Source organism: Oryzias latipes, chromosome 4 (assembly GCF_053564925.1).
Source record: "Oryzias latipes strain Hd-rR chromosome 4, Olatipes_Hd-rR_3.1".
Lineage (NCBI taxonomy): Eukaryota > Metazoa > Chordata > Actinopteri > Beloniformes > Adrianichthyidae > Oryzias > Oryzias latipes.
This window is the reverse complement of record NC_136240.1, coordinates 20,364,180-20,388,797: the sequence shown is the minus strand read 5'-3', so window position 1 is coordinate 20,388,797 and position 24,618 is coordinate 20,364,180. Positions and strand designations below refer to the sequence as shown.

Genomic DNA, 24,618 nt, shown 5'->3' with positions numbered 1-24,618 from the left:
TGGAAGAATTGTGAATGATATCTGTTATCAGCGAACCCCAGGAATCTGGAAATCCCACAGCTGAATACACTTGTTATCCTTTGTAAAGCGCTTGGTGAAGTTTTTTTCACAGGCGGAGAAGAGATGCTGCGCTTTGGCCTGTTTTGGACAGCAGCCAGTCTGGGGCTCCCTGACCTCTTTACATTTTCTTTTCTCTTTCATATGTCATCTGCCCCTTCATTCATTCATTTAACTATGCATCTCTCCATCCTTCTATTCAGACCTCCGTTTATCTCCTCTCAGCTTTGACCCACTGCACTTTAAAATATCGGTGCAAGTGAGAGAGGTGGAAGGATATTAACAATAAGGAAGGACTGGACTTGATATTCCACAAGAGAAGTGCTATTTTTCAAGGACAGTTTGAAAAAATAGTCTCATAGTAATTTTAGCCCTGATCCTTAAAAGGAGATGTATATCAAAATTGTTAGAAGAACAGTGGTAATGTAATCAGGAACAGATTTCTTTCCCCTTTAAACTCCCTGACATAAAAGTTAGGCATACATTTATTGCTAAAAATGCTTAGTTTTCACTGCAAATGCTTTTAGATATAAAAAAAAATAAAGGAAAAATATGATTTCAACAAACTGTCCTGCTTTTCTGAAGAATTCAGAGGGTCAACAGTCGCGTCAGGCATGGGCCTGACTATTAGTTCTTCAATGATGTCTCTCTCTGCCAGCATTCGTTAGCATGAGACTAATAACTTTAGCGCCTTAATAAAGGGCAGTGCTTTCTGTTTCCTGCCAGGAATACAATCTGATATATCTGATATATATATATATATATATATATATATATATATATATATATATATATATATATATATATATATATATATATATATATATATATATATATATATATATATATACATATATAATGAAAATAACAATGGAGAGCAGTTGTGATGGTATGGATGTAGTGTTGTGGTACATCAGTTGAAGAGTTCCATCTAAATTTTACAAATTCCAAATTTAGTTCAATTCAGCTTATTTCCTACTCTTTATGAATATAATACTAAACCAATAAATGAGTTTATGTTGTGGAAAAAGTTACATGATGGTTCATGGACAGTCGTCTTATAGGCATCTACCTGTATTAGCTCGATGCTTCCAGAAGAGGGAGGCAGCATATCACTGTGCTGTCTACGTTTTCCTGCCACACCTGCCGCCGCCTTAGGTTTTTCATGCTTCAGACAGACAAAGATTTACATCAGACTTTGTATAAAATCTCAAGTAAAGTTTGTTTGGAGTTCAGAGATTAGGTTGTTTTTGGGTGGAGGGAGAAGCAGGGAATTAAAAAATACATGAAAGGTGAAAGTGACTGAGTTTTCCCGTCCCATCCAAACCGCAGCACATATATTATCTCTGACTTGTACAACAAGAAGGGCAGGCGTTGATATGCCTCAGGTGTCGACTCTTGCCATGCTTTGTGTGTTTAAAGAGAAAGTGCCTGTTTGATGAACTCCACAGGAATTCACCCAGATTTACGACAAAGGTTGTGGCAATAAAATTACACACCTCCTTCAGATCTGATCTGCACAGTTAACATCATTTTCTCTAAATTATGCTGAGTCTGACAACCACGATGGTTTAAGCATTCGCTGCATGGATGAGTCACACAGTGATTTAGGAGTATGTTCGTGTGTGCACGTGTGTGTGTTCCCATAGGTAGCAGCATTGTCAGTACTATGCTGGGGATTTATATCTTACACTTCAGATCTTATTAAATGTCACTCCATCACCCCTCTCTGAGACTGTGGTGCAGTCTCTGCAATAGTATCATCCATAGTCAAACACACACGCACACACCCCATCTATAGCTCTTTCTTAGCTCTGACAGCTTCAAAATCCATTCATTGTGGCAACAGATATTAGACTGAAGGAAACCACTTCAAAATACACAAATTTTGCGCAAATAAGTGTTTCTGCACCATCCAGAGGCAGGTAACGACAGTAGCAAAGAAGATAAGAATAATATGTAGATGTATTTGTCAAACAATATATAACTTTCCATTAAAAAGTAAGTGGGAGCATGGTCCAAACATTTCACTTTGCATCCGTTGGTTTCCTGTTTATGTTTTTCTTTTCTAGTTTTATCTCTCTAAACTTAAAAGTCTAATTTCGCCTCATGTGCAAATAATTTGTTGTGTTTTAAAACATGAGCAGTAATATACTGCTGCTGGCTCTGCATCTTTATTTGCAAATTAGAATAGGTATGAGCAGCCACAGGGGGGATCTGTCACTTATTCAGCATATCATTGCTAATGTTCACTTCAGGCACCTTTCCTACATCAGTAATTGATTTCTCAATAAGATATATTGTACAGTCCAATCTCCCAATTGCATTAGTAGGCATATTATGAAATTATGAATCGATATTAGGCAGGAAAGATGCTGCTTTAACTTTTGACTATTATTCATCATTTTGACGTATTCAGTGATTCTACATTGATGTATTGCATATCTGACTTAAGAGTACTTTTCCTTCATTGTTGGTGGGTCAAAGAAATTAAACCTAAAACATATTTATAAACTATTTTAATGTCTAAAGACAACGAGAGTTTAAGTTGTTTTTCCCCTTAAAGACCCACTCCAATAAAAAAAAATCAGGTTTTTGGTGTTTTTAACATGTTCTTATAGCATTTTTCTATTGCAAAATGGAGGAAGTATATTTAGAAAATTCATCTTAAAATTGCATTTCTGGGTATTTCTTTATCTAAATTATTGTGAATCAGAACCAGATGAAAAGAAAGTCGTCTAAAAAAAAGGGATGTGTGACTCAGAAAATGCCCTGAGCGGACCACAAATTCTCTGTGGGGAAAGTGGGGTGGGGTTGCGCCGCCGGAACGGTCCCACAACTCAGGCGAATTTCGAATAAACTACTGCCGCTCTGCTGAAACTATGTCCTAGAAAGTGGCAGGTTTTTTCATTCTGTCAAAATCGACATAATATAATTAAAAGACCCCTGGGAGCACTTTGAAAATAGCTCAAAAGATGATTGGAGTGGGACTTTAATACCAAGTTTAAGAATGACATTTTAAGAAATTGCCATCTTTTTCTTTAATCTTTCAGTTTTTTGACTTCATTTGGGATTTGAGCTCTGAGGTTCATTAGAAGAGATAATTACCAATCCTACCACCACATGTTTATGATTTGTTATCTTGGCTTAATGACATGCAGCATTCGTTGTTTATCAGCTCAGAAATGTCTGCCTTGAACATTATTGAGTTGTTTTTGTGCCCTGAAAAACGTCTCAAAGTACAGAGTTCAAACTCAGAGCTGCACAGAGATGTCCTTTTAGCTCCTCCCATCTGCCTGTCAAGCCTGGCGACATTACGATTAATAAAGACAGGTATAATGATGACAAAAAAGTTTGAGTTATTCTACAGCAGGGTACATTGGTGATAGCACATGCCTTGGATATGCGGTTTTGAATTTGATCCTTGGGATCCTTGCTGCAGTCTAAGGAATCCTGGGATTTTCCCACAGGGAAAAGTCTGTGGTTTTTAATTGCTCTTTCATTTATTCTTTTTTTTTTCCATCCTCTTTCAACACCCTTTTCCTCTCCTGCTCTCTTTCTCTCTCTTCTTTAATCCTCCTCCTTGTCGTCATTTTAGGGAACATTTTCTTTATTCCTTCCATTAATTTGTTTGTGGTACTTGCATCCCAACATCCTGTTATTAAGTTGAATCCTTCTTTTCTGGGCGAACATATGTGTTTTTTATCAGTACATTAAAGTCTCAGTGAAATGGCAAGTTCAAATCTTTGTGTAAACAAACATAAGGAGGTCTTCACCTTATAATTTAATGTGTTCACCAGGGCTTCTTGATAATCAACGCAAGACTTTGCATGAAATGTGTGTTGTTTATGTTGCATTACAGGAAAGAGATCCAGGCGATAAAGTAGGTCACATAAGAAGAGATTTGTTAATGCAGTGTAATTGCTGGTTAAAAGATCAAAGTCAGGGAAAGTATTTCACTTCCTTCAGCCTAAACTGGGCAGAGCAAGCAGGCAGCACACTGGGCTTCAGTACATGCAGTGGTATGTAATGCCCACTTTAGTGACAAAGAGGTTGTGTACACATTTTTTGTCCTTATAGAATGATGTTGTTGCATCAGTTCCAGAATCTGTTAATACAAGTGCTGAGAGAATCCATGTGAAACCTTGATGAAACCAATTTGTTTAAACATTATAATTAATCTAATCTTTGAAATATTTTACACACAAACTTTATCTTTCCCACATTTAAAATAGACATTATGGAACTCTTAAATACAATTCATGCAAGTTGTATAGGCGCACTACAGTGAAAATTGAGTTTTTGATGTTTTCAACTTGTTCTTGTAGCATGTTTTTCTTGATGGAGGACATATATGAAGAAAATTAAGCTTAAAATTGCATTTCTGAGTACTTTGTACTACTGAGTACTTTATTCAAATTGTTGTGAATCAGAAGCAGATGCTAAGTTCCTGTTGAAAAAAGCTTGTAAGTGTGACGTAGTGGCTACAATGGCAAACCACAAGCTCCGTGCTCCACTCCATTCTGATGCATCCATCTTTGTTTTCCTCGTCTGAGGGGCTGTGGTAAGCTGGCAGGAAAGCACGTAAACAGATGGATGATGGGAAAAGGGCGGACTTACTCCATGCCAACATCCCCTTTCATAACCCAGAAGTGAATTTAAAATGAACTACTGCCGCTCTGTAGAAACTATAAACCATTTTGCCTAAAACGGCATAATCATAATTTTAAAATAGATTGAAAAATGATTGGAGTGGGTCTTAAAAACCTTGCAACAGTTCTTAAAAATAATATAAAGTTGAATAAAGCAAGCAAATGTATCGCAAAGTTCCCTTCCTTAAGATGATGAACGTCATCTCCATCACTTAGCCATTGCAAGTTCTTTGTATTCTGCTGTGGTGCCTGACTGCCTCTTTCTTATTCACTTCTCATACTTTTCCACCATAAGTAAGAGATGTAAATCTAGCCTGGATAATGTTAAAGGATTCATTACACACATTATGAAATCCCTCACTAATACTTCTATATTTGTCCTGACTTCAGGTTTAAATGTTAATTTTATTCCCTCGATATCAGATACATTTGGCTTTCATTTTAAAGGTGAGCCGGGTAAAGGATGATTTAAAAAAAAAATATTTATATATATCTATATAAAAAACCACCTGGGATGGATATATATATATATATATATATATATATATATATATATATATATATATATATATATATATATATATATATATATATATATATATATATATATATATATATATATATATATATCCCAGGTGGTTTTTCATTTTTGTAAAACTAGATATGAAAGAATGCTTCGAAAAAGACCCCACAGAGCTCACCTCAGGACAGAGACATTTTCTTCTGTACAGAGACTTGTAAGAATTTTTACTTTAGACACATATGTGCAATAAAATATGATCTGAATACGAATAATATCTGCAGAACACGATTAAAAGCTTTATTATATTTGTGAAGATTCTGCAGGGATCTGATCTCAGACCAGCAGGATCAGCACGGCTCCAGAGGATGAATTCCCCACCACCGCACCATCTTCTTGCATTAGAGGGTCTCTTTGGTTCCCACAGTTTTGTTTCGTGGTCGTCTCAGTCAGAGCATGTTTGTGTATTGGAGGGCGTGGACGATGGCGGTTACTGAACTGATGTCTGGTCATGTTAGCTCACAAAGCTGGTTTTGAGACTTGGGAGTATTTTCTGCTTTTCCCTTCAGATCATCTTTATCAATGAACCTCCCATTTAGAAAATGATGTGATGCTTCCCCACAGCCCACGAAAAAAATCAACACGCAGTCATTCTGCCTTCACCATCCTATTAATCAGAAAAATCTTTATACATAAATAAAAATGAAGAACCCGGTTGTCAAATATAGCACTGATGTTGGTATCTACATTTTAACAAATGTGTTTATTATGCAGCACATAAAAATTTTGCAGAAAAATGTATTGACCCATTGCTTTAAACAACTGCAGTGTTTTACATATTAAAACACATCAGCATGTCACACATTAATGCACATAAATGCATAAAAAACATCATAAACCTGGTTATTAAAGGGGAGACAAGTAAAGTTGCCAACATTTTGCAAATAAATTGTTTTCTTTGTTCTATTTTTTTTCTGCCTTATTTGACATCAGTTTAAAAAAAGTACTGTATTTATGTAGCTTGTTTTTAATGTTTTAACTTTTATTCATTCATGTTTTGGTCAAATTGATTTCTATTAGTTTGAAATGGATTGAGGTGAAATAAAAAATGGAAGTGATACATTAAGAATTATGTTTCCTTTGTGTGCAGTTATGCAGGTCATGTTGCTGGGAGCTCTTTAAAAGCTCAGAAGGAGAACCCAGAGATGAGCGTGCGTAATACAGATGCAGTCCTGAAGGGGGCGAAAAAGAAGCTGGAGCAGAGGACACAGGTAACATTGGATTTTATGTTCATTTTAGATATAATTTAGCAGGTGCAAAGATCGTTTTCTTAAGAAAAACAAAGTACCGGCAGTTAAAAATGGGATTGTTTGCTTTATATTTCTGAAAACAATATCTTTATTTGTTTGCATTCAGACATAGCATAACATTACTTTGGGGTATTTTATGTACTAAAGGATAAAAGTTAAAAAAAAAGAAAAAGAAATAGTGATTATTGGAAAAAGGACTGAAATGCTACTAAATACATAATTTTGGACACTGTTAAAAAAAAACCAAATCTGAAAGATCTGAAATAAGAAGCTCACACTACATACTGGTAAATGGCATATACTTATATAGCGCTTTTCTACCTTCTTACGAAGGCCCAAAGCGCTTTACAGTCACAGTCCCATTCACCCATGCACACACACAGTCACACACACATTCACACACTGATGGCGGCTCCACTGCCGAACACTGGCGCCAACCTCCCACCAGAGGCAAGGTGGGGTTCAGTGTCTTGCCCAAGGACACTTCGACACATGGGCGTGCAAGGCGGGAATCGAACCTGCAATCTTATGATCATGGGTCGACCGCCCTACCGCTGCACCACGGCCGGACTACATACTGTGTAGTGTGTATAGTAAATAAAGATCAGAAGGCTGCTGTGACAATTACTGACTCAAAGTAAGAATATCCAGTGAAAAAAGCAAGTTTCAAGCATTCAATAATTCAAATTTTCTCTGTGCTGTAAACTCGTGTGTGGCTGAAACATAACCCTCATGTTCATCATTTTTTCTGTCTAAGTATGCTCATTAAATAACCACAAATGTCAGAGCTTTAAAAAAATGTACGCAATATTGTGTGATAGTAATATAAGCAACCCCACAATAAGTACAAATTTCTGCAGCCTTTTAAAAGCCTTTACAATTTAGTAATTGGATTACAGAGGATTAATATAATTTTATGAACCAATACCTAATTGCTACACATCCCAAGTAAAGCTTATTGTTCATTAATTTTGCTGATGACAAATTTATATGAAAAGCATTAGGTCAAAAATATTATTTGTTCGAAATTAAACACATTTTTGTGTTGTAACCCACAAAAGCCATGAATTAAAGTGGAAATAACCGGTTATTTTAATAAATAAGAAAGAAAAGGAGACTACTGTTGGAAATGTATCTTACTGTCTGTTAGTAAACTAACAGTGTGTCAATTTAGAAATTTAGAAATGCAGTGACAAGTCTGACATTAAGTCTGACAAAAAATAAGATAAGCTTTCACCACTGGAATCGGGACATTGAAGCAGGACATTGAAGAAAATATTTAAACAAGAATAGAGCTCTAAGCCTATTCTCTGCCTCCACCTCACTCACTCCCCTTGATGCCTGAATTTGTTCCCGTCGATGAAAAACGTTCATGCACTGTATGTTTTTGCTTTCATGTAGATGCTAAACTAAGGTAATTTAGGTGCAGAAGTGGTTTGATGCATCTTTGCATCAATAGGTGTCAAGCGGTTAAAAACAGGCACCAGAGCATTTTTCAGTTATCATCGCCCTCTCCAAGAACTCTGCTGCAGCCTCTCTTAAACACCACAGCACCTCCACTGGAGTGTTGTGAGGAACAACTACCTTTCAACTCTTCATCCTCTTCAATGTCTTCCTCACCCTTACTGATCTTTGCTACTTCCTGCTCCACAAAAGCCATCTCTTCTACTGTGTGGTCTCAAACATTTTCCAAATTTATCATCTTGTTAAAGTCCCTACATTCAAAGTTCCTACTCTAAGTCCTACACCTTTTCCTATTTTTCTCTTTCTGCCTACAAACACATTTTCCTTTTCCCCAGGCAAAATGTAGGTCAACACCACCAGTGGTGATTATTGGTAAAGTTTTTTGATTTGCATAATTGATTCTGACTTTACGTCGGATGGCTTTCCTGATGCAACCCTTTATAGTTACTTGGGCTTGGAACCGGCACATGAAAGCACTGCATTATGCCCCCTTGTGGTTGCATTATAGTGTAAAAGTGCATCTGAAAACAAATTGTGTTATCATGCAGTAACATTGGCAGTTTGGAAGAAAACATCAAGTTATTATATGGCTCTTCCCCTTCAGGGATGTTTTTACTTTAGAGCAGGGGTCGGGAACCTATGGCTCGCGAGCCATATATGGCTCTTTTGATGGTCACATGAGGCTCGCAGACAAATCTTTAATTCTAATTTTTTTTTTCCCATTAGACCAGTCCTTCTCGTGCGCGATGCGATGCCAGAGGCGCGCAGTAGTAGCGGTGCTTAGAGAGACAAATCTGCGCCAGCACTAGTATAAGTTTAAAATTGTCTATTAATTCACAGAGTTTGTACCACCCGGAAACCTGTGAATTGCCGTGCCTAAAACTGCGCGCTCCCGTCTCTGAGAAAGAGCGCGCAGATGCGGGGACGGGATGTGTGAGGGAGAAAGCAGAGGGTGGGGGTGAGGTGTTGTGGGGACAGGCAGCAGGTGAATCGCGCAGGGATTGTAAAAACGTAAAACCCGCTGCCTGTCACTCACTGCAGCGTGTGAGTGTGTGTTTGACTCCAGCAGGTCTGCATGTGAGCAGTCTGTCTCACATCTACAAAACATTCAGACCTACAATCACGTTTAAAGTCTCAACGCCTGCATGAAGCAGAAACTCACCACGTATCAACCAGACTAGACCATCAGCAGAACTACCACGAGAAATACTCATCATTTATAAGCAACAGCATAACAATGTTATTAAAAATAATCCACAGACTTATTGTACTTTAAAAATGTTGAAATTACATCAAATGCACACATTCACTTATATTTTAGTTTTAAACATATTGTCGCGGACTGAGTTGGACGACTGTCGGGCCGCGTTAAAAGTTCTGGAGTTCATGGAACGCATCGATCAAGCAGAGATCTGATTGGCCCTCAGTTCTGTCGCTCAGCCTGTTGTTAGGTAGTTTGGACCAATGGGGTTCAGCTATGGGCCAAATAAGGGAAAGGGGAGGGCTGGAGCAGGAGCAGGGGGATATAAAGTTGGGAGAAGCGCTCTCGTCTCGGCGGGAGAGATTCAGGAGCTGCTGAATTAATTGTTCGGCGTTTGTTGCGGTCTACAGTAACCAGAATAAAGAACCTTAAAAGAGGTTAAGTCTCCGTGCCTCAGTGTGGGAAAGGGATGCTACATTATTGTATGGCTCTTTCGAAATTACATTTAAAAATATGTGGCGTTTATGGCTCTCTCGGCCAAAAAGGTTCCCGACCCCTGCTTTAGAGCCTTATTCCAGAGTCAGCCTATCCTTGGTTTTGAATGGGTTTGCTGTAATTCCTAACTACTTAGGTCAAACTCATTAAGAAATATTTATTTTAAGGTTAAAGTTTAACTTTGATATTGTGTATAGATTTCATACATTGATTTGTTATGAAATAGCAGAGATGATGTTGGAAAAGCTGTGTGTAAATTCAAGTTTTTTGGTGCACGTGTGAAATAACTGCATGCTAATCCCTGTGTGGTCATGGGATTCATGTTGAGGTGTATACAATTAATCAAATAGTATAGATAACATAAATTAGTAATAAACTCAGTATTTTGCCTATTCCTTGATTTATTTAGTGTATTTAATCTAAAAGAATGAGGAAATCAGGATTTATTTTCTATATTTGAAGTTTCTTCAGTTTTTTTAAAGCTATCTTTCTGTGTTGGTTGAATTTAGGAGTGTATTCAGACTGGACACATTTAGTTTGCTTGAAGTGAATCAGAGTTCATTTACCATTTATCATTTACAATAATGCAGGACCAATTTTCAATCTGAGTACACCCAAGTGGACCCTGGTCCAGGACCAGGGAGCGCTCTCTAACCCAATTTTTGAGGTGGTCTCGGTTCGTTTCCAATTCAACTGAGCTTCGGTTCGCTCTGAGATTCCTCAGTCTGAATATGGTCCATGCCCGGAGCAGAACACCTAGACCAAAACAGTCACCGTAGCTAGTGGCCACGTGATGTAAACAGATTAGGAAAGTTGCAACAGATGCGCTGCGGAATAATGTAAAGCAACGATTGTCATGTTATCAAAGAGGAAAAAGGGTCCAACTCTTTACATGTTAGAACACAGCTAAAAACACTTCTTACATGCTTTTCTGTATTTTGTTATGCGCCCGGCGCTGCTTTGACGTCATCATAAAAGCTACCTTGTAGTTCCTTAACTGAATTCTCTTTTAAAAAATGTCAAAACACCACAACGATGAGACACAGCAACTCATTGAAGATGTGATTAGATGAATGCAGGCAAATTAAATCAATCTTTAACGTCATACACATTGCTTCTCACTGCTTCCCCGACAATCTGTCATAAACGCTTATCAGTGTACTTTCTTAGCTGACATCTCCTTGACAGCCACCTTGCAGCATGCCTCCACAAGACCAAAATAGCTGTAAAAAGTGTTGTACTTGACGTTGATACGTGCGTTTAAAGTTGGTCAGCGAATTATATGGTTTGAATTAGTGAGCTACGATTGCAAAGTGCAAGATTTCCATAATTTCTGTCTTTAGTTGTTTTGCCCTGCCCTCGTGATTCCTGGCCAATGATTGACGATATCTTTAGTCACATGGTTTTGTTTACAAGCTTAAGTTCGAAATAGGAAAGTCTGCTTGACGGCAGTCTGAATACAGACCAAACATGAGGTTCAGGACTCGACCTGGACCAAATTAAGTAGACTCAGACCGGACCAAATGATTTTTCCAGAGTGAATACACCCTTAGTGTTTGATCCATTTATCTCATTTTAATTAGGGAATGCCAGCTCAGCTTTCTTCCACAGTTTCCAAGCACACGTGTAATAATTTATGAATGTGATTTCTCATGCTCATTAATGCAACTTGTGCAGTCCCCGTAGTGTCAAAAGAAACAGCTACTCAACTATTTTTGGTTTCATACATGCTGAACCACACAGAGAGGCCATGGTCTGATTTGTTGTAGCTTGCAACTAATTAAAAGTCAAAGTAAAATCCCTTCTACACGGCGTGTGATCTTTTTGGATAAAAAAAAAAGCAGACAATGAGCTGTTGTTGTCTTTTGAAGGTGTTTAGTCTTGCTACCTCTGTGTTTAGTCTTTTGTCTGAAGAGAGAAATGCATGCCATTCATTAATTATCATTCTTGCCTGTCTCCTGTGCCGCGGATATAATGCCAAAACAAGGATGAGAGGAGAAAGAAAGCAGAGCTGAACAAAGGAGCATGTCTTAAAAGAAAAATGATCACAGCAGCCTTAGTTTGAAGATTTTTCTTTTTTTAACTCCCTTTTTTTGCTCTTCTTAAGGGAGGGGGTTGTGTTCTTATTAAGATATCTTTGGAGATTTTGTTAGTGTTGTGACTCACTTATCATTCCAATTAGAGTTTTTAGAGCCAATAATGATGAGCCCAGTCGAGCCTGTGGGAGAAGTTCTGAATGGAGAGGGCACCTCAGGTTCTTCTCATCCTACACAGAATTTTATTAAGGGACAGCTAATGACAGCAGAGGCAAGGGGACCTTCATTAAAAGTCTTTTTACTTTCTTTTCCCGAGTAGTCATCCAGTGAGAGCATTCAGTAAGGAATGGAAGACAACTCCCTTGAAGCAGTTCTGAACAGGATGTTACCTCGATGCTTACAAATATCACACACGGAAACGTAAAAAGAAAAAAAAGAAAACACTCAAAAAAAAATGTGCCAGCAAGTTAAGATAAACATAAGAACATGTTTGTGAAGATTCTCAGTCATGCAGCTCGTGCTACCTCAGGGTACTGTTCTTCAGGGCAACTTCACATGTGAATTTTATTATGTTGGTAAAGTAAAAGATAGTTAAAGCCCTTTGCAGGAATTAAATTATGTTCACAGGGCCCTCTGCAACACACGTTCAAGTAACAACTTTCAGTTAAAAGTCTGCAAATGCTTGTGCGTTTCGGGCTTTCAAAACTCTGGTGCTCATGCATCGCTACCCAAGTTTTTACGACCATTTTCCGACTCTACGTACAAAACGTTGAAAGTTAAGCCAGGTCGAACTCTGACCAATCAGGGACTTAGATTTGGTAGTGAAGACTGGATGTTGTCCCTTTTACTTCACTGAAGTACTAACCGTTTGAAAATTGATCATAGAGGAGAAATTAAAAATGAATAGAGCTGTAATGGAAAAGCCTCGAGCAAGATTTGGGGCAACTTCCTATTTTATTTTGTAGTTTTGGCCTTGAGTTTTTCCCCTTTTTTCAATAGTTCCAACTATTGCAGATTGATTCATCTTATAGTAGAAGTCCCTTCATACTATCTTTGACTTTTTGTTCATCTTATGAATGTTAGTAAAACTAGCCTCTTTTGGACCCTTTTTTCATCAGTAGAAAAAATAATCAAGGTGCTACAAAAAATCATTTTAGCTTACACCACCAGACTAGAATCTAATTTTTAACTGCTATTATGTATTAACAACTGGATGCGCTGGACTGTTGGGTTTGATTACCTCACACAGCTGTGTTTATCTGTGGATCAGTCTTGTATTGGTAAGTGATACATGAATGTTTTTGGTCAGACTGTGAGTGTGGAATTGACTCTACAAATCAACATTGTCTCACTGCTGTATTCATACTAAATAATAATATACCCCAAAACCCTCAGTCATGCACTGAGTCTTTTTTCAGTTTTCCTTCCACACATTTAGAGACCGTTTTGGAGTCGTCGTCTCTGTTAGTGTTGGCTTGCTGCTGTCAGTGAGCAGCTTCAGCGCCACATGGCCAAAAGTCTGTTTAACTTCCAGACTTTCGTCTCGACTAAGAAAAACACTTGTGGTGGAAGCATGGCTGTAATTTGTTTTTGTCTTCAACTGCCGTCCTATGACTTGACGGTGACTCACTGCAGGTTAAAGCCTGCCTCTGTGTCCTTTTGGACATGCTGTGATCTAATAGCTCCCTTCGTTTCCATAGCTACCAAACATCCACTGTATGATGGAGGACAGACGACCCTTCTTGCATCCTTCTATTTATTTAAAACATAAAAAAAGTATATGTTACAACATTGATATACATTTTTGGTCTATTTTTAATTGACTGTTATTTGTCTTTTTGTTGTCTCTTTTATAAATATTTGCTTAGAAAATTGTGTACGCAAATTTTGTTTTACATGCCACTGGTTGGCAGGTTTTATTTCATTTTATTTTTTCTTTCTTTCCTTTGTAATTGAATAGTTCTAAAGTCGCTTTTTGTTTGAATGTGTGATTGTATAAAAAAATTGAAAATCTTTGAATAAAGTGTTAAAAAACATAAAAACAGTAGTTGATGTCTTAAATTTGCCTCTTTGTTAGATATACATAAAATCAAGCTACTCCCCTGTCAATGCAAACATGTATTGATAAGTAAGCATACGTTTATGTATTATTCAGAGCAATGCATTGCACAATTTGTGCATAACTGCACTTTTGGCTCGAAATGATGGAAAAGGTCCATCTTTTTAGAGCTCCTACCATATTTTCATTTATCAAGGGGGTTATGTTTCAAGGTTAGGTTGTGTTTTAATGTTAAAAAAAGTCATCTTCTTTAATGAAAACAACTGATTTGTTCCAGACTTAAAACTTTTTATATATTTTTTACTTGCCCTGTCCAACAGCTGGGCAAACAGATGAGAGCTAAAGTCCTCTTATGTTGGACATATTTTACTTTAGCAACAGGGGTTATGAATCTTCTGACAAACCAGTGGTATGTCTGAATAAACCCCTTTTGTAATCGAGGCCAAACTTTTTTCATTTTAATCATATTTGAAAATCTTTTGTGTTGGACCGGATGGAAAAGGAAAGGAGGGATGAAGAGAGAGGCATGGTAGAGAGGGGGGAAAGAAGGGTGATTATAAAATGGGAGGGGGGGATTTAAACCATGAAGCAGCATAAAGCAACAAGTTTCTGGATGGTTATACTCGTTACAGAGAGGTTCAGATGTAATACAAGTCTATTAGGGCGGGGCCTGCCCCCACACACACTCAAATGTTATAAACACACCTGTTGGCTCCAAAAATGTTCACTTGTCAACATGTACACTGTGCAAATAATGGTCCCACACACATACATATGCCTTCAAACCAACTAGTGTGAAATATTTCATTTGATCACAAAAAGTATTAGTGCAAAGGTGAGCTAACACCTGTGCTCCAGTGATTGTTTATGTTATTCTAAAATGGATGATGGATTGTAAAAAGAAGGAGGGAGATTGCCCAGTCGTCCCCACACCAAGACCCCCGCCGCAGCAGCAGCGGCTGCTAGAACCCCCTTAACACCCGCACGGTAGCGGATAGAGAAAAACCGCCCCCTGGGCGATCACATCCACCACCCAAGCCAGGGCCAGCAGGACCACCACAGGGGCCCCCAAAGCCAGAGAGCAGGGAGGCATGGGGGGACAGAGAGTGCAAGATCCAGCCCAACCAGGAGAGCAGCCCCCCCCGCCACGTCGGGAGGGCCCAACGTGGGACCCCGCCCGAGAAGAGCGCCCACAGTCCCCACCGGGCACCAGAAGGCCCCGACCCCCACCCCCAACCCATGGCAGATAGACAAGAAGCAGCAACGCCTAGGCACCACACCCCCTAAGTAATGGAACTTTAAACTTAAAACTTTGAATCTCTTAACATTTTTGTGATGAATGAAAGCGAACATGTGAAAATAAAACAAAAAATGAAAAATACAAAAGCAAACAATATTTCATTTTTTATTTTCATTTATTTATTTGTTCCTTTCATGAAAATTACTGATGTCCAATAAGTTTACATGTTTACATGTTTGTCTTACATATTGAACATTTTCATGATTGGAAAGAATATAGAATAGAATACAGATCCTTAAAGCATTGGATTGGCATATTTTTTTTATGACGGATGCTAAAAAAGGTCTTAAGACAGCAATAGGTAAAAAATAAATAAATTATCAGTGGATGTTTTTCTCCCAGAAACCACAAGCATTTTTATGTGTCTTACAACAGAACAGTGGGTTTCATAGTCCACACAAATATAATTGGCAAAAAGAAAAGGTTTTTCTAGGTTAGAACGGCATGAGCTCAATCACAAGTAATTTTAGAGGTTATTCAGGTTTTGCGGTAATAAATTTGTTGGGAATAAATGTTATTAGAGTGGGCAAAAGCTACTGTAGTGCCTTAGAAGTTTACGTTGTTTTTCTTTTAGCTTGCTGTTTTCTGAAATATGCGCATGGTGCCCTCCTGGGATATAAATTAATTATTCCAAGAGAGAAAACCCAGCAGACGCTGCTGCAGTGCATCTATTTTTGCTAGACATCACAGTTTGATGTCAGAATTTTTTAAATGACAATGAAAAGAAGGAGGGCTGAAGTTTAGGCTGTTTTTTCAAACTCCTTGTGTTCTTCTTTCTGATGTTTACTTAGCTTTTCTTAGTGGTGCAATGATGCATTTCTGCAAAAAAAAACAACAGTGTGATCTGTCGGATACAGGTGGATTTTCCTCTGCTTAAAAGGACACATAGAAATTGACAATTGCTCCCTGTCCTGCATGGGTTTTTTTTTTTTGTTGTTGTTGCCTTTTTTACATTCATATTGATACTTTTCTGGTATTTGTTGCAGCAAAGGGACGAACAGTTTTGTCACACAACCGGCTCTACCATCAGCCTTATTGCTCCCACCTCTCCCTATAGAAAATGCTTACTGCAGAAAACACACAACAATGCTAGTGCTAGTTTCTGCAGTGTTAAGTTGAATTGTATAGCAAAATTAGGCACATGTACTGCCTCGGGGTCTGTTTATGTTAATATTGAGGTAACATGTCTTTCCACTGCATGTCTTCACACATGTTTTCCCCCATAACAAGTTAAACCGTCTTTTAGTAATAGGTTGCTGAATTGTGTTTTGATACAGGACGGGAATAATCCACCCTTTTTAGGTGCAGTCTGAATCATATCAGAAGAGTTTTGAGTGTGATGGTGTGTTAACTGTGACTGTAAAGCACTTTGGGTCTTAATTGAGGTGGGAGGTTGGCGCCAGTGTTTGGCAGCGGAGCCGCCATCAGTGTGTGAATGTGTGTGTGAATGTGTGTGTGCATGGGGAATGGGACTGTGACTGTAAAGCGCTTTGGGCCTTCGTAAGAAGGTAGAAAGCGCTATATAAGTATACGCCATTTACCATTTTACCATAAAAAAGTATAAAAGTATATAACATTTACCATTTTGGGACATTAAAGATGGTCATTAGTTTTAGCCTTTATCTCTCAAATTTGTCAAAGCAATTTCTGCCTTATTTTACCAGAATAACCTTAGCTCTGGTAGCCTTGGTTTCTATATTAATAGGTAGCAGATTTTCATTGTTATTCTTGAATGCCAACTAAATGCTCTTTGGTCTATAAATTCATGTCTGTGAAACAAGTTCAGAGCCTGCTTCTGCCTACGATACACAATTCCCAACCAGCATTTACTATCTTGACCATCTGTGAAGCTGTTTTGCATGCTGACATTTATTAATTAGCATGCAAGGAAGCATGAAGTCTGTGTTTTAGATTTTCGACACAAAATGTTATAATTATCATAATGGGCTTAAGTGGAGACATCTTTAATAATGTTCTTTATTAAAATACCCTTCATTAAATTACCTTTTATTTCTTACATGCACAAGAACCAACAATAGACTGCAAATACAGCCTGAACGTCTGTAAAGAGAAGCTGTTAACAATTCAAAGTGCAGGAATAAACAATTCTTTAAAATGTATAGATTAAAGGGTTTTAACATACATTTGATTAGTGATTATAATAAATTCTCACAAGTGCAATCTTTGCAAATTGTCCACAACAACAACTGAATGAATAAACCAAATGTTTGTTGAGCGCGAAACCCCGACCCAACATACCATTTGAGGATCAATTATCTTTTCAACAGTGAGGTGCATCCGAATAAATAAATAAAACAAATGCTTTTATTAGATTTTGAGAGTCATTAGTAGCAGTACAAAAAAAGAAAGTGTCCTTCTTACAGGAACTGCTGGTGGAGCTCGGCTGGGCCAGCAAAGGACGGGAACGGGAAGACCGCGGAGGAAGCATGGAGAAGAAGGAAGGGGGCAGTGGAGAAGATTGTGATGATGAAGATGGCTGTGAAACATCTGGTCAGGAGAGTGGTAAGTCACATGTACACACAAACACAACCAGCCCAGCAGGCAGAAACGAAGAAGCAAACATGCACATAAACACACACATGCCTGCATGCTTCTCCTCGTGCTACAGAGTTTCCGGCTCCCACACCACAAACATTCTAATCCCACACACTCAACTAATGAATGTATAAGCAAATACAAACATATGGTGCACCGACCTGCAGTGTATTTTTAAAATGCTGCAGCGTTTACAAGTTTAGTAGCAGAAGGAAAATGCCTAAAGGGACTAGTTCAACTGAGCGATGTGTCTCAGCTCCCTTCCACATTTTCTATCGTGCTTTTTGCTTTACTCAGCAGATAGTTTCCCCTTTCAGTACAAATAAAAGGATAAACTATTAATCAGGTCACCCCAAAAACTTATATATAAAAAAAAACCTTAAGGAGTTTTTCTTGTGATTTATTCATGGCACTTGTAGATCTACATAATTCACAGGTTTCAGAAGGAGATCTCAGGATTCCTGTAGACCATGATGTAATCCTGTAGTTCAAATCTTTACATTTTAATTTGTTTAAATAGTTTATGATAAACATTCATCCAAAAATTAAAAAGTCAAATCATCCTAATATTTTTCTGGTGGCTTGGACAAATACTGTTCTCACCAAACCTGTGACCAAATTTAAACCAAGGAAGTGCAAATGTTTTAGAAATGACCACTGAAGGTTTTTGCTTTTTTAGAGAGCAATTTTCACGTGACGATCATGTGACCATATGAAAAAGTTAACTTTCATAACAAATATAAACCTATGTACAGCCTGTTGTGAAAATGTTCTTTTTTGTGTGTGTTTTATTTGCCTTTTATAGCTATGTTAGGGTTTGAGGCAAACCTGGCAGAATTATTTGTTGCAGTTTCTTAAATTGCAACTAGAGGCCAGGTGGAAGAGAGACATGTACCGTATTTTCCGGACTATAAGTCGCCCTTTTTATTATAGTTTGGCAAGGGGTGCGACTTATACTCCGCAGCGACTTATATTAGAAATAAATTGAAATAAATACATTGTTAACCCTCCTGTTATGTTCATTTGTGAGGAACAGAGATGATGTTCCTGGGTCAATTTGATGTATGAGGTATGTTAAGTGTTAAGAGTATGTTAAGTGACTCAGAGAATCAGCAAACTTTTTTTTACAGTAAGATCTTGAAGGCTAACAACATAATATTCTATTTTCCAATGATTCAGAAATGCAATAAAAGTGAAAACTGTTTCTACAAATACAGGATGAATACAGAGTATTAATTGGCCAATGATGCTTCATGAAAGGAATAAATAAATAAGTATGAGAAAGAATTATGGTGAAATTATTAGATAAACAGTCTGCTATGATTGTGTCATATAAGGTTGTGAAAGTTAAAATGCGACTTATAGTCCAGTGCGACTTATCTGTGTTTTTTTCTACTTTATAATGCATTTTTGGGCTGGTGCGACTTATACTCCGGTGCGACTTATGGTCCGGAAAATACGGTATATTTTTTTTGATCAACTGTTTTCATGTCATCATGTTTACTTTTTTATTTACGGAGTCTGTTCATTATAAGTTATTTTATGTTTTTGGATTTTCTGGTTGGTGGACCCATGAGTTAATTCAGAAAGCCTTTCACTTTACTTTTTTCCTCCTAATCAGCCACTTTGGGGAACAGTTCAGCACTGCACTAAAAAGTGAGAGGACATTATAGTCCTGTTATTTCATACTTCAATATGACACATACACAAATACTGTGTGAAGGACACAGCTACCAAAAAAAAAAAATTAGACAAACACTTTGTATTCCAACAACTTCTTATGAAAAAAGCACAACCTTTGTGTAAAAACACTGCACTCAGCTTTGGGAAACAAATAACTTTACAAATGATTTTTTTTTTTTACTTTTTACCACTTCTTAACAGTATTTCTGATTCTCCCTGAAGCCCACAAAGAGGCATGACTGAGGTGGGAAAAAGTGTCACACTGCTCTGTGACATTGCAACACAAACGGCAAAGCAGGGGAAAAAAGAAGCAAACAGATGCAAATAACAGGCTCCATGAAAGGAGGCAGTTGTATCATTGAGGAACAATAATACAACTGCCAGCATGTTTAATTCTGTTCTTTTGTGTTCTGGCTCAGCTATCCATCTTGGCAAAACCATAGTTTGATAACTGTAATTGAAGGGAAGCTATGATTAGGTCAACACCCAAAGAAGAACAGCGTTAATGGTAAATATAATCTTTATAACACGTGCGTATGTCTGCATCTGCAGAGTGCAGTCCTCTTCATGCATGTCTTTAATTTATTTTATCATAAAATTGTTGATAGTTGTAATCTTTTTAGTCTTAAATTTATAATTGTTGTGTCAAGAGGCTCTTGGAAAATGGAAAACTGCAGAATTAAAAACAGTTGTCAGATGCATGTTAAAAAAATGGCTTTATTCCAACTTAGGCAATTTTCCGAGCTGCTGTTGAAGCAATTCTTTTACAACAAATTTATTTGTTCGTATTCTGTAGAATAGCATCTTCTTCCATCAGAGGTCTGCTCACACTGGAGCTGGTTATTAAAATAATTTGTGGTGCAAGCACCAAATTTGGCATGGATGTACACTGACCAAAAATATAAACGCAACACTTTTGTTATTGCTCCCTTTTCTTGTGGCCAGTCTAAGGCACACCTGTGCAATAATCATGCTGTCTAATCAGTGTCTTGATATGGCACACCTGCGCGGTGGGATGGATTGTCAAGGCAAAGGAGAAGTGCTCACTATCACAGATTTAGACAGATTTGTGAACAATATTTCAGAGAACTGGTTATTTTGTGTATGTGGAAAATGTTTCACATCTTTGAGTTCATACCATAAAAAATGGGAGCAATAACAAAAGTGTTGCGTTTATATTTTTGGTTAGTGTACCTCTTTCAGAAGAGCACACTAGCCACTAACATGTAACATGTATATGATATCTGTACTTTTTGTCTTAAACATTTTGTAAAGGAAAAAAAAAGTATTACCACCTTTCTACTGGGCTGTAAATGTTTTTTATTTATTTATTTTTGTAGGGGAATTATTTGTGGTGATATCAGTGCTGACCCCACGGCAAAAACATTTGAGTCAACATCACAACTGTGGTTCATTAATATAAAAAGTGCTTTATCAGAGCTAAACCACAGCCTTTAATGTCAGGGTTCAGTTTGTCTTAATTTTTAGGATTTTTTTTCTGCATCGCCTCATTAGTCATTTCTGGAGGCTGCATCCTCTTTGTTTATTCTCACCAAGGTGATGTCATCAGCTCCCAAAGGCCCCAAACGGCACAGCAATAGGTTATAGGTTTTGGATTCATCATTGCTACAGTGTCCTGTCCTTGTTGGTGTCATGAACGAGTGTCCCAGTAATGGAGAAAAGCTCCTACGTGCCTCACTGCTTCTTCATGATACAGTGCTGTCTGTGGGTCAGGAGCTCACAGAATACTGCATGTTCAAGCAGGTGAGGAATAGAAAAAAATGGAACATGTCACCTTTACTACTCGTGCTGTCAATACATGCAGTAGTTTTATTTCACAAAATTAAATTGTAGTTTCCCACAATACTGTACAAGTTTGTTTTCTTTTATGAGTAATGAAAGTTAGACTTTAAAAAGGAGAAATTCGATTTTTTTCTTATGACTGCTTTAAATCTTAGTACTTTGGATAGAAAGGGTCTGGATCATCAGATTTATTTGAATTTCGTTGTTATTTGATTGTTCATCTGCTGCACTATCAGAACAAAAACAAATCTCATTTCTTTACTATTTTCTTCCCTAATAAGGCGTTTGAAGACAATTTTTTGCACCCTTGACACTGACCTTGATGTGATGATCATGACTCTGGATGTTCATTACTCCAGCTGAGGAATGAACATCCATTTTCGACTATTTACGCTGACGATTGTTGGTGAGCATTACTGTGATAGGATCATAATATTTTAGGCTCTTCCAGAATCTGGGGGGAAGAATAACTATGAAGAAGGCAAAGTGGGAATTTTCTGCACTTCTCCATGCTTGTTGGCATCTCTTTGAATATTAATGAACACTATACTCACTGAGGCTGAAAGAGCATGTGGTTCGTAGAGGAAGCCGATGAGGTGAAGTATTTTTCTGTGCATGTAGACTTTATGTCCCTGCTGTTGTGTAATTAATTTTTTTATGTTTAGCACAGTTTAGATTTCTAATTTTGTCCTTTTCTTCCTTCCGATGTTGAGAGAAGTAACAAGGTCCACAAAGTGCTGAGGGAAAACATTTTGGTCATGCTATTTTATTTCTTTATTTCTTTATGAATAAAGAGAGGCTGAGAACTTCATGCAGAAGAAAAAGGAATAATTGATGCAAATCTACTGTTGCATCAATGAAGCAGCATTTTTGATCCATTTTTTTGGCACAAATCATATAACAGATTTATGCAGTTTTCTATATGGTCCACTTAATAGATAGGTAAAAAGAAATTCTTATAAATAATTAAAAACAAACACATAAGCTGCTCAGGATATGTTGACCACCAGGTTATTGCACAGCACATAGTACAGCATCCTTCCCTAGAGTTATTGGTGCGTAAAAACTGCTCTTGAATCTGTTCTGCTTTTGGTTGACCTGAATCCTGAATCTGGGGCCCTGCGTTGGGCTCTCCCGGCGCGGCGGGGGGCTGCCCTTCTGGTTGGGCTGGGGCGGCGCTCCCTTTCCCTCCGTGCCTCCCTGCTCTCTGGCTCTGGGGGCCTCGCGGCGGTCCTGCTGGCCCTGGCCTGGGTGGCGGGCTGGGTCGCCCGGGGGGCGGTTGTTCCCTGCCTGCTGCCGTGTGGCGTTGGGGGTTCCGGCTGCCGCTGCTGGTGCGGCGGGGGTCTTGGTGTGGGGATGGCTGGGCACTCTCCTTCCTTCTTTTCACATTCCACCGTCCATTTTAGAAAAACATAAACACTCACCTGAGCACAGGTGTTAGCTCACCTTTGCACTAACAGTTTACATGATTGAATGACTGAAATATTTCACACTAGTTGGTTTAAAGGCATAAGTATGCATGTGTGAACACTATCTGTTTTGTGTGCATGTTGACATGTGGACGTTTTTTTTTTCTTTCAACCAGCAGGTGTGTTGATAACATTTGAGTGTGTGTGTTTGGACAGGCCCCGCCCTCTTTGTACTACATTTGAACCTTACCGTAATGATAAACAACCAGAAAACCTGTTGCTTTATGCTGCTTCATGGCCTAACCCCCCCCTCCTATTATCACCCTCTTACCCCCCCCCCCTCTCTAACATCCCTCTCTCTTCTTCCCTTCTTTCCTTTTCTGTCCGGTCCAACACTAAAGATTTTCAAACATGATTGAAATTAATCAAGTTTGGCCTCAATTACAATTATTCAGACATACCTTTGGTTTGTCTGAAGATTAATAACCCCTCTTGTTAAAGTAAAATATGTCCAACACAAGAGGCCGTCAGCTGTCATCTGCCTGCCCAGCTGTTGGACAGGACAAGTAAAAAAAACAACAACAAACAAACAAAAAATAAAAGCCATTAGTTTATTTTAAACTACAGTCAGGTTTTCATGTCCGTTTTCATTATGTGTGTGGTCATGGCGTGTACGTGTCAACTAAGGGGAGGGGGCAGAGCAAAGGAGTTGGTTGGTAATAATTGAAATTTTGGTGGGTACTATTTGTTTTTTGGTTTGCCTGTTTTTTTTTTCTTAACTATAAAGTGGTTTGAGCTGCTAAAAGGGCTTGTTTTCTAATTAAATAAAGTTTGATGTGATTGTTTCTGGATGGACTGTCTAGCTAGGGGACACCTGACCCACAGAATGGCTTTTTTTTCTGCTGCTGTGCTGCAGGTAAACCACACATACATGCAATAGATCATCACACTCTACAGCACAGTATTTGGAGGACACACGCAGTTATAACCATTAGATTAACTATTAGATAACTTTATTGATCCCACAATGGGGAACTTCACTAGTGAAAAAGTGCTGTCCCTGTGTGGGACAGATGCGGTTTTGGGAAGAGCGGAAAGCCTCTGCTGAGTTTTATAGAATGTCACAGTGGGTCCTCTATCTCGACGGCCAGAAATCAACATGAGGCTGCCCTCTCCAGACATTGATGCACGTTGACTGAACCCACAATCATTTCTTTTGTCATGGTGGTGTTAAGGACCAGATTATTATCCCTGCACCACCCAGTGAAATGCTCCACCTCATTCCTCTTGGTAGACTGATCCCCTGAGACGATCTTGTCTGCAAACGTAATGATGGTGTTACTGCAGTGGGTTGGGTTGTAGTCATACAGTTAAAGCATACAAAAGTAAGAACTAAGCACACAGATCTGTGGTGAGTTATTGTTGAATAATCTGGATGCTGACATGTGGGAGCCATTTTTAAAATAGGTTCAGCAATGAGACAATAACAGATTATGTCAGGGATTATGGATCATAGCTCTGGGACAGGGATGTGCTAAAAATCCAAGTGAAGACAGGATATAACCTAGTTAGTAAAGATTTTGAGAATCCTCCAAATCGGGTACAGGATCTTGCATACCTCCTCGGGGGGGGGGGGGGGGGGGGGGCTAAAGCTGTGTGGTTCTGCTTCTTTCATTTTTCTGAAAATGGGTGAAGATGTTTAGCTCTTTAACTGTTGACTGTTTCTTAATTTTGTTCTTGTGAAATCCCTACTCAGATTGTCTGGCACTAGGGCTTTGCCCTATCCCCACACTTGAAGGTCTTGTTTTTTTTTTTTTTCGTCTTTGAAGTTCTAACACGTTTTTCAGTTAAACCATCCAGTGATTATGGAACTGGACAAAGTGACTTCAGCCATGCAGCATACTCAGCCAAATTGGTTGCATATTTGCATGTATAAACTTTATAGTGTTATCATTAAAAAGATTTGCTTTGATGGGGTGTTTAACATATTCCGCATCTACACTTGTTTCACCAAATGACTGTTGGAATATTTTACCTCCATGAATTAACCCTCATCTTATATTTACCACATTC

General features: G+C 38.3%; 1 protein-coding gene across 1 annotated transcript in view; it reads left to right on the top strand.

The window, feature by feature from the left end:
- The window catches only part of gpc5b (glypican 5b), a 53,784-nt gene that overhangs the window by 14,155 nt on the left and 15,011 nt on the right, over positions 1-24,618 (top strand). Inside the window, exons 8-9 of the mRNA XM_011474169.4 lie at positions 6,380-6,500; positions 17,479-17,617. Of these exons, the coding sequence (XP_011472471.1) occupies positions 6,380-6,500; positions 17,479-17,617 (260 nt within the window). The remainder of the gene's footprint in view (positions 1-6,379; positions 6,501-17,478; positions 17,618-24,618) is intronic.